The 11,248-nt window shown below is 38.3% G+C and overlaps 1 protein-coding gene across 1 annotated transcript; it reads right to left on the bottom strand.

Moving 5' to 3' along the window:
* Window positions 1–235: 235 nt before the first annotated feature.
* On the bottom strand, window positions 236–9,740 carry LOC131972857 (B-cell receptor CD22-like). Its single transcript, XM_059334623.1, has 15 exons — window positions 9,453–9,740; window positions 9,295–9,374; window positions 7,485–7,832; window positions 7,154–7,363; window positions 6,627–6,896; window positions 5,826–6,095; window positions 5,383–5,652; window positions 4,924–5,202; window positions 4,549–4,809; window positions 4,192–4,452; window positions 2,907–2,988; window positions 2,755–2,815; window positions 1,668–1,879; window positions 1,454–1,537; window positions 236–1,266 (listed from the first exon to the last, which is right to left on the bottom strand). The coding sequence occupies exons 2-14, from the start codon at window positions 9,362–9,364 to the stop codon at window positions 1,471–1,473; spliced, it is 2,661 nt and encodes an 886-aa protein (XP_059190606.1). The 5' UTR covers window positions 9,365–9,374; window positions 9,453–9,740; the 3' UTR covers window positions 236–1,266; window positions 1,454–1,470.
* Between the last annotated feature and the right edge of the window lie 1,508 nt (window positions 9,741–11,248).

Genomic DNA, 11,248 nt, shown 5'->3' with positions numbered 1-11,248 from the left:
TCACCGTCATGTCCATCAATTCTTGCATGGCACAAGAAATGTATGGAGACAGGGACAGTGTTAGATAAAGAGTGGATGACCCAAACCCTAACAAACTAATTGCGCCCATGTAGAGGTGTATTAAATGAGGGGGGAAAAAAACTTCAGTATCTACTCCTCATTTTTTAATAATTTCCACATATTTGTCTGTTCATTTGCATTCGTAATAATAAGAGACTTTACGACTTACGACTTTACAGACACCATGTAGTTCTTTTTTTGCAATTTCACTGGGAAATGATAAGCTTACATGTAACTGACACATTACTGCAGAGATAAGTCTAAGGATTTTTTTGTTGTTTTTCCTTTTTTCTTCTTGTTATTGCAAACTAAGTATTACTGACGTGTGACCACTCCCACAGCAAACACAAAAGGACTCAGATGAGCTGGTACCATGCTTCTAAAACATGAAAATAAAATAATCGCATTTAATTGCTCCCCAGGACAGCTTCAGTTCTGTACCTAAAGGAGCTTTAAGATAGGGTGCATGTGAGGGTGAAGAGACAACAAATGCAGCGAAGCACCTGCAACATGTCCCACCACCAGCCGCTTGTTGGCATATATATTGTTGCCTTCTATAGAAATGCAGTTCAATGTTTGATTCTACAGTTCGAGTATGTGACAAGCAAGCAGCCCCTGAGCACAAAGCCCTTATTCTTATGTCACGCTCTACAGAACTATGACAAACTTTCTGACCTATTTACATGATCTTGATAATAATCCTATTGAAATGAAATACAAGTTTACAGGGAAATGAAGTCTCCTGGTTGATTATTTTATTGCTGAGCAAGTGCGAATTAGGAGACTTTCTCAATAGATTTAGACACTTTTCAGAGCCTCTTAGTAGCTTTATTTCTAAAAGCCAAACAGATTTAGAGAATTATTTCATATTTTAATTTCATTCCTGTGCATGCTACCCAACTACTTTTTCCAGCTTGTTCACATTTAGTTGATTTAGACGGTTACACTGCCAATTTTGACCAATGAAAATAGTTTGGAGGTGAAGCAAGCGTGCAAATCATTGCATAAAAAGAGCTTTGCCTGTTCTCTGAGGCACAATGCAAAAAGTAAACAATATGGTGTTTGCTCAGTCGCTCTTTTTATACATCCAGATAGGTTTCAATTCTTGCTCCTGTCTGCTCGGTTGGCGTATATTACAGCAAAAACCACCATTTGTCCAGCAGTGGGAAGCCAGTTAGTTTATGTCCCACTGATCTATTGAGGTACCTGCATGGAGGCAGGTGGGAGAAGGAGATAAAATCAGTCAATATGTGACAGCAAAGCAATAAAAAAGAGGTTATGCAACCCATAACAATCTAATGCAATAATTCATGAACACATATTCTTAATTATAATTTGAGTTTTTTGCTCAGTGTGGTTTCCTTTTATAAACATTACATTTAAAAAAGAATACCATGGATGGAAAGTGGCCTAGAGGTTCCTCTTTTTGTTGACTGTGCTGTACAGCTCCATTGGATCCTCTGCTGCTTCCTGACTTCTGGTTATTAGAGAAAATATATAATGAAATCAGGGGAGGGTTCTGAGGGTTCGGTATTAAATTAAAAAAGATGCAAACTGTCCAGCAGTGATCACAAAAGTGGAAAGAAATAAGAGAAGGAGCTGCTCACCTCGCGGTCGGTCTGGCACTGTTAAATTTTACAGAAGCATACACAACGCTCTCTTCTTTGCTTCTTCTGGGCCGAGTTGGTTTTTTGGAAAAGTCAACAGTGGCATAGTGAAGCTCATGCTCCTGGGGCTGAGCTGCTTTTTTGGCAAAGTGGACATTGGCATAGTGAATGTCAGAAGGATCCTGCCGCTCTGCTGGATGTATCTGTGGACACTGGACAAATAAGATTCATTATTTATATCAAATGTGTAAATGGCCTTCTGATACTCTCTACGACTATATGGGAGGCATTTAAAATTACATCAATAAAAACACCTTTTTTTATAAGAAATTGATTTGCTTTATATTCATGTAGGGATAAAATGCAAAAGGGATAAACAAACACTTAAATTTTCTCTTTGACAGGGCTCGACAGCCACGGTTAAAGAAGACAAAAAATATTGGTATATTATTGAAGATAAGACTTTATTTATCCCGCAGTGGGAAAATTTAGTTGCCACAGCAGCTCAAGATACAGACATATAAATATATAAGACAGACATACACATACATTCTATACACTATATACACACATTTCTGCTATTTGGCATTTATATATTTTGTGTTTGTTTTCCTGAGAGTACTTTACATTTTTCAGATATTGCACATTGGAGAAAATATATTTTAGCAGGTTAAATAGGTTAAATAAGTTGTTTCATGTGGTAGTAATATGAACACCAATGAATAAATATAGTTAAATATATGCAGAGATATACACTGTATAAGTGGTATATGACATATATAATGTAGGACATAATACAGAAGGCCTAACATAGGCCTAATGTGGTCGGATGTAAACAGATATGGAGATTTGGAGTTTGAATATTCTTTTGACTGCATGCTACATGATTAAGAACCAGACAAATGATTTAAACTCCAGGACAAAAAGATAAGAAGGTTTTTGGATGAGGTAAAGGAAGAAGATGATTATTTTTGTGGACGGCAGTGGACCAAAACTTTTTACCCCATAAAAAGACCCTTTTGGAGCCAATATAATGTTAAACCATATGATAAAAGTGACTTGAAGTACTAATCTCAACTTGCTTTACCTCTATCATGTCGTCTGGTGTCTCTACAGGCTCAGACGCTTGCTTGGAGGACCTCTTCTTTCTGGTGAGCAGAATTCGTTTTAAAAATTTTTAAAAAGTGCTAAACTCACTCACTGCTTTTCGAATAAATTTTATGAAACAGAAATGCTTACATGATCAATAGGAAGGCAGACATCAATATGATGGCGAGGGAAATGGCAGGAACTGTGACAGCAGCTTTCAATTTCCATGCTCCTGCAAAACAATTATGAAATGCAAAGATGCGCAATTAAATAAGATCAATCCCACAATGGGGAAATTCAAACTCTGCATTTAACCCATGCTTTTTACACCCCAGTGAATTCGGGAGTGAGATGCATTTAATTGTAAGAATGTGTCTGTATGTCGTGCCATGATGAACTTGAATCAGAATCAGAAAACTTTGTATGTCGTGACAGAAAATCGTCTTAGACGTGGCTGACATACAACATTCAGTGCAAAAAGCAAACTCGGACAATAGACATGCAACATGTTTTCCTAAAAGCCAGAATACTTAATGAAGTTTAATTTACGCAGGATAAAAATTAAGATGTACCATATGTGCAAAGCAGCAAAGTGTCTGTGTTTTTGTGTGTGTGGATCATCACCTTTTATTTAAGATGATAATGGCAGTGGGAATTAAGGAGTTTTTATAAGTGCTTTTCATGGCTAGAGGAACTTTATGACGGCAGCCCGATGGAAGTCACTGGAAAGATTTGTGCAGGGGGTGAGTGGGATCTTTTATAATGTGATTTGTAATGTAGATGTCCCAAAATATCTTACGTTGCTCCAATAAATGCAAATATGCAAGAGAGTGATACTAAAAGGTTTTTAATATTAAACTCATTGAGTGAATGCAACTACTGTAAGCCAGAATGCAGAGGGCCCCAAGCCACAAACTGGCGACTACCAAGTATTACTGCAGGCTTTTTCCTCTGATGCTAACCTGCTCTCACTAAAAACTAAGCACCAGCGCTGGGGAGACCGAGCGTTTTCAGTAGCTGCTCCCACCCTCTGAAACTCCCTGCCAAAAACCATCCGTGACCGTACTCACCTGCTCGTCTTTAAAAAACTCATTCAATATGTGACTGCTTTAAGTTGTTTTGTGTTATATTTTTCCTTGTTCTTTTAGTTGCTCCCAATGTGAGACTGTGTTTTTAAATTGTGTTTATTGACCTGTGAGGAGGTTTTGAGTACACGCTCTATGAATAAAATGTACTATAATTTATGGAAACTATTGATTCTGTAGCAGAGTATAGATATGTTTTGCAACAGAGAAGTGCCGATCAAGCCTTGAAAGTTGCTCTGAATGTCTTTTTTGCAAAGGTTTTGGAATTACATCATAAACCCTGTGGTTCTTCTTCATCTGACATGGAGCAACATCTCACTCCACACAAGATAATCCTGATAAACACTGACCTGCAACAACAGTCAGATGTAAAGTGGAGTTATGGCGTCCTCTGCTGTTCTGGGCTTCACAGGAATAATTCCCACTGTGTTCAGCTCTGAAGTCAGTGATGGTGAAGATCTGTCCTGATGCTTTTGCTGAGTCTTCATTCTCCTTGTGCCAGGTAATGTTAGCTGCTGGGTTAGCATCACTGCTGCAGGTCAGAGTCACTGAACTGCCCTCCACTATCTCAGCAGAGGGACTCACTGACACAGAGGGAAGTCTTGGAGGATCTGCAGGAGAACATTGAAAAAATAAATTAATATTAGCATGGGTGATTTTGCAGGACTTTTGGATCATGAAAAATTAAATCGATCTGCTTGACTTACACTGGACATCTACTGACAGAGACGATGATGTGATCGATCCATGTTGATTCTCAGACTTGCAGTAGTAGATCCCTCTGTCCTCAGAGCTGATGGAGGTGAAATGATAACTTCCTCCATGTCTCTGAGGCAGTGTTTGGTTCTCCTTGTACCAGGTAATGTTAGCTGCTGGGTTAGCATCACTGCTGCAGGTCAGAGTCACTGAACTGCCCTCCACTATCTCAGCAGAGGGACTCACTGACACAGAGGGAAGCTTTGGAGCATCTGTATAAGCGTAAACGAAAATTAATTAATTGCAAGATGCATTAGTGCTACGTGCTGCCAGTGTGAAATATTATAGGTGAAAAAATTTATTTTTTTATCATTAATTTCACTCACATTTCACATTTATAAAGACAGTCTGGGATGTTGCCTCGTTCAGCCTATTCTTAGCAGTACAATAATACTCTCCAGAGTCAAAGGACTGGATGGAGCTGAGAAGAAGCTGTGGGGCATGCTGTGTTTGTTCACTGAGAGAAAGGTCTGGAGATCCACTCTTCTTGTACCAGGTAATGTTAGCTGCTGGGTTAGCATCACTGCTGCAGGTCAGAGTCACTGAACTGCCCTCCACTATCTCAGCAGAGGGACTCACTGACACAGAGGGAAGTCTTGGAGCATCTGGAGGAGTCGTGTTAACAGAGATTGGCAGGTTAACTTGAGAAGAAGATAAAACTGAATACAACTTAAAATCTGGAGCTGCTCAGTGAATTACAGGAAGTACTTTTGATCAGTAAACTATTGCAAAGACTGGACAGATTAAATCTGTTTGTTATCTTAAAATAAGCTGTTTTTACTCACATTTCACATCAATAACAGTGTATTTAGATGTGCTCCTCCCCAGCTTGTTCCCAGCTGTGCAGTAATACTCTCCAGAGTCAGAGGACTGGATGGAGCTGAGGACAAGCTGTGTCTTTCTACTGGTAGGGTTTAGGTTCCGATTTCCACTCTTCTTGTACCAGCTATAAGTAGCTGCTGGGTTAGCATCACTGCTGCAGGTCAGAGTCACTGAACTGCCCTCCACTATCTCAGCAGAAGGACTCACTGACACAGAGGGAAGCTTTGGAGCATCTGGAAGAGACGTGTTAACAGAGATTGGAAGGTTTACTTGAGAAGAACATAAAACTTAAAATCTCCTGGAGCTGCTCAGTGAATTACAGGAAGTACTTTTGGTCAGTAAACTACTGCAAAGACTGGATAGATTAAATCTGTTTGTTATCTTTAAATAAGCTGCCTTTACTCACATTCAACATAAAAAACAGTGTATTTGGATGTGCTCCTCCCCAGCTTGTTCTCAGCTGTGCAGTAATACTCTCCAGAGTCAGAGGACTGGATGGAGCTGAGGACAAGCTGTGTCTTTCTCCTGGTAGGGTTTAGGTTCCGATTTCCACTCTTCTTGTACCAGCTATAAGTAGCTGCTGGGTTAGCATCACTGCTGCAGGTCAGAGTCACTGAACTGCCCTCCACTATCTCAGCAGAGGGACTCACTGACACAGAGGGAAGTCTTGGAGCATCTGGAGGAGAAAAGGCTTAAAGATTAGAATATATAGACAATCTATTTTAATTATTATTTTTGGTTCTTTTAGACTCTCTCTGTTATTTGTCTGTTAGATGTCCAGAGTGCTGACCACTTCCTTATTATCTTTCATAAGACTCACTGACACAGAGGGAAGTCTTGGAGCATCTGGAAGAGGACACGTATTTGTTTTAAAAAGCTATGGACATTTCAATGTTTATATTTTCAATCCAAAGTTGGGCTGACTTAGAATCACATATTTAGACAAACAGTAAGGTGGGTTATGAGCCTGTTTCTCTGCCTAATTTTGGAACATGAAACCTTATTTTACAGCTGTGACAACCATTCCTCTCTACATTTTGGCTCCAGGGCGGCAAAATTCAAATCAGAGTATAAAAGAAAATCAGTAAATCATCTGCACCTGAATGGATTAAACTTCAACCTTTAAGTGACTTTATTACTATAATCTCTATATTATTTTACAGTCATCAGATGAAGGTCACTTTTTTAAATTAGCCTTTTTACTCACATTTCACATTAATAGAGATGGATTTAGATGTCCTACTCCCGAGCTTGTTCCCAGCCATACAGTAATACTCTCCAGAGTCAGAGGACTGGATGGACCTGAAGACAAGCTGTGTCTTTCTCCTAGTAGGGTTTAGGTTCCGATTTCCACTCTTCTTGTACCAGTTATAAGTAGCTGCTGGGTTAGCATCACTGCTGCAGGTCAGAGTCACTGAACTGCCCTCCACTATCTCAGCAGAGGGACTCCCCGACACAGAGGGAAGCTTTGGAGCATCTGGAGGACAAAATGTATATGCCGACATTTCATTAAATCAAAAAGAAAAATCACTTCGAGAATATTTTATATCGTGAATAGAGTAGTGCATCTGGTGGAGAAACACTGCCAAGTTTTAACTTTGAAATTATAAGTTTTTATTGTAGAAATGAATATTAAGTAGTCAATAGTTGAATAAGTAAGAGTATGCTAGCTCATAATAATCTATTATCTTGTAAATTAGATGATTTATTAGTGACACTGTGGAGTAAACTCACACACTGCAGCAGAGCGCTGCTCCTCATGTCCTTTCACAGCACAGGAATAGTGGCTGTTACTGTTAACAGAGACTCTGATAGCAGCTGTTTCTTCAGACCTCTTCTGTTCATTATTGTACCAGACATATGAAGGATGATCAGCTACATTACACTGGCTGTGACACTTCAGCTCTAGCTGGTTCCAAGATCCTTTCACCTGCACCTGGAGGTCTGGAAATGTCAAGAAAGATCTGAAATAATTGAATGCACATAAACAGACATACACAAGATTCACTGTCATGTTTCCTGAATGCTGAAGAACTGTAACCAAATATTCCATTTAAATGATTACCTGTAACAGACAAAGTGACTCCAGGTGAACCAGAGTATTTCCCACCTGGTTGGTTTATTATGAACCTGAACTTATACTCAGCCGCGTCGCTCTCTCTCAGGTCTCTGATTCTCAGGGTGCAGTTGTTGTCATCATGGCAATTATACTCCACACGACCTGTGTAGTCAGAGTCTGTTTCCAGATCCACAGGTCCCTTATTAGTCTGTTTAGTAAACCAGAATCTTGTCTGAATTTGATCATAGTTTGACGGGTATGTGTAGTTGCAGCTGATGTCCACTGTTGATCCTTTCAAGGCACAGATCTGAGTAGAAGTGTAAGTCACTCCCCAGCCATCCTGACCCTGTATCACTGTAACACAGATCATATTACAGACAACAATCAGACTCATAACAGAGGAAAGAACATTTTACAGAGGTTCTTTAATAAAAAATAAATAAAAGTCATGAAGTCAAAGCATCAAAAGTTACTTCATGACTTTTCCCAGATCAAACAGTTGTAGTGGACTTCTTTAGCAGGCTTTGTCTTTGAACCCCACCAAATACTTGCACCCCAAACTGTGGTAAATGCTACATATGGAAACTGCTAGATGACCAAAATATAAAAAAATATAAAAAACATTTCCCAAAAAACAACTTAGCTCTAAATATTCTAACTGCAATTATCTATGAATCTGTAATGACAACATATTAATGGGAAAATGTTGTTCTCCTATGGTCATTTCACTTTTATGCACTTTTATACCCTTGCTATTAATTACATTTGTGTGACTGAAAGAAAAGGTCAGAGAAATGTAGAAGAGACATTTGAGCATGCTTTTTCACACTCTGCTGCTGCTGCACGTTATATTTAGATTGATAGGGCCAATTACTGTAAACCACAGAGCCATGTACAAGTAAGAAAATGATTTAGCAAAGTTTGGTTCCCATTTTTGACCTCTTAAGTAGATGTTATCTTGCTCTCTTAAAAAAAGACATTCAAACATTTGCATTTATTGACTCACTCATATGAACCACAAACTACTCCAGTTATAGTTAATTCAAACAAGCATTAACTGATGCACAAAACTTTGATAGAGTGGCTCAACACCTCAACCCCACAAACGCATAAGTCAGGATTTCATTCATACACAGGAAAAACACTTGTGCACCACCTACAAGGACCACAAGTGAACCCTTTAGTTCATATACACAAACAAAATAACCTGCACTTCATAAATAATGCTGCATCCTGGCACAACTTCCTCACAAAGGAAAATCAAGATAAAAATCACAATATTCACATAGCAAGCAACCAAAACCACTAGCACCAGTCAAACGTAGTGAAAAGAACCCTTCATACCCCATTCACAACTCCTTTCAGCCACTTCAAATGCACCTCGGGCCAAAAAGAGGAACTCATAAAAGCCTTTTTATTTTCACAGCTAAATCCATTTTTTTAAAAAGCATAAAAACCTCTCAATGCAATTTTAAAAACATGCTCTTATTTATAATGTTTAAATGTTACGTAAATCTGTGTTTGTTGTTTTGGAGGCTCTAAAAAATTTTTAATACGTTTTTGAATCTTTAATTGCGAATGTTCAGCTAAAAGGATGCAGGGAGATGCTGCAGGTGTGAAAACATTCAACAGATGAATGAAGAACACATCTCTTATTGTTGTTTTGTATTATTGTCCTTTTTGCAGCTTTTATTCTATTGATCATGTGTAACTACAGTGTGGCAGCTTCTCACCCATCTGCCTCCTCTGGAAAACACTTTGGACCAAGTATGTCTGTGTACTTAAATAGAGTGTATTAAATGTAAATATACAGTACCTGGTACAGAGAGAAGGAAGACAACAAATCCAGTTGCTGCTGCTGTTAAACTCATTGCTGCTCCTCTCATCTCTGTGTGACTTCAGGGAAAATTAAACGCATCAGCACATGAATTATCTAAGTAATAAATATTAATCATATCAAACTATTCTGCTCACAACAAAGAGAGATGTCGTCTTTAAGGCTGATGTTCCTCTGTGATCAGCATACTAAGCAGAAAACAGAAGTCGAGCTGTTAAAGTGGACAGACTTCCTTCCTCTTAATATAATCAATATGCATGAAGTCAGTAATAGTCTAAGGAGAGAAAAAACAGCAGTTTAAACTGAGTTCTCGGTTTAGTATTTAAATAAATGCTCATATCTAAAAGTATTCTGGTGTTTAATTTGCATAATGACGAGCAGATGCAGTTAAAGTTCAATTAAGTCAAATACATTTGGTTGATTTATATTGAAGTGTTTCTCATTAACAATTAAATACCTTTCCTTGCCTTCAGAAGGAAGTTATTGCCACCTGCCTCTATAAATGCTGATATAGTGTACTTTGTTTGCATCTGTACCTGTGACCGTTTCTGGATTTAACCATGTAAAATACTCTTATTTGAAGAAGTGATACTGCACTGAAAGTGGAGCATCATCTCAGTTTCACAGACCTGCACACAGGGAGTCTCTTCACTAAAGGGCTCAGGCTGGCACAGTATGTGCAAAAAGTGTCCACTTTTTTAAAGGTATTTTATAGCTATATTTGATCGTGGAGATGTTCAGAGTGAAAGGGTGAGACAGAGGGGAAGACATACGGGAAAGGGCTCCGAGCCAGATTCGAACCTGGGCCGCCGCTTGTGAGGACTGAGCCTCTATTGTATGTGCTCTACGAGGTGTGCCAGCTTTCTAAGTGCAGATACATCTGTCAGTGAAGTCACAGTGAAGTTTAATAGCACTTATCGGCTATATTGTAATATATTATATATTGTATACTATATTGTCAAGTCAGATGTGCCTGTGAGACTGTCAGTTTGCACACACACACACACGCATTTTTTGAAGAGACCAAATTGTTTTTGACCAGTTTTACTGCTGAACAAACTGCTACAGGACTTATTATTCTCTCATTGCATTTCTTAGCTCCATGTTAAACCTGGAAATACTGAGACTGTTGGTGAAACAGCGACTCCATGCGGCCACTGATCAGATACTGGAGCTGTTTGTCAGAACAGCACACTATGAGGAGGAACTGTGTGATTTCAAAGAAAAAGAGCGACAACACAAACTACTGGATGCAGCCTTCAACCCTAGAGTGATATTACACAGATTAGGTTTGTACATTTTTAATGGCATTCTCACTCATTATGACAACTTTATGGGCTTTAGTCACAGTTTTCATGTAATTCATAGTCGTTAAAAGACTGTTTACAATTTTAGCCAAAATGTCATAACACTGATTGTAGTGAGGAACCTTTTCATTGTTTGTTTTTCTGCTTTAGATTTAGCTTTGGTGAAATTTCGGTGGGATTCATATGATAAATGGTGTATCTTCACATCTTTTTTATGGACTCTGGCACCTGTTATACATTCAGAATACATGTCCTGATCATTGAAAAATTTAAATGTGCACCTGAAAAACGGTTGTTTACTTTCTGGATTAATTTTGAATAAACTTAATTTGAATTAAATAATATGAGTATTTGTTAGCAATTAGTATTAATATTGACCAGAAACAGAATATAGGATAAAACTGAAAAAACTAAGATGCTAACTAAGATAATACAATTATGACTTAATAACTATAATACAATCCAAAGTTTAGAAAGAAATATCCACAGTTGTTACATAAAGATTTTAAAACTAAAAACTTTCTACTTTCCTGGTAAATGGGGCCAACAATTTTCTGTAGTATGTTAGATGAAATGAACTGCAGGTATCATCACTGATCTCACTAACAGAAAGCATTGGTGGCAAA

This window comes from Centropristis striata, chromosome 1 (genome assembly GCF_030273125.1).
Source record: "Centropristis striata isolate RG_2023a ecotype Rhode Island chromosome 1, C.striata_1.0, whole genome shotgun sequence".
NCBI lineage: Eukaryota > Metazoa > Chordata > Actinopteri > Perciformes > Serranidae > Centropristis > Centropristis striata.
The sequence above is the reverse complement of the archived record's forward strand: the minus strand, read 5'-3'. Positions and strand labels throughout refer to the sequence as shown.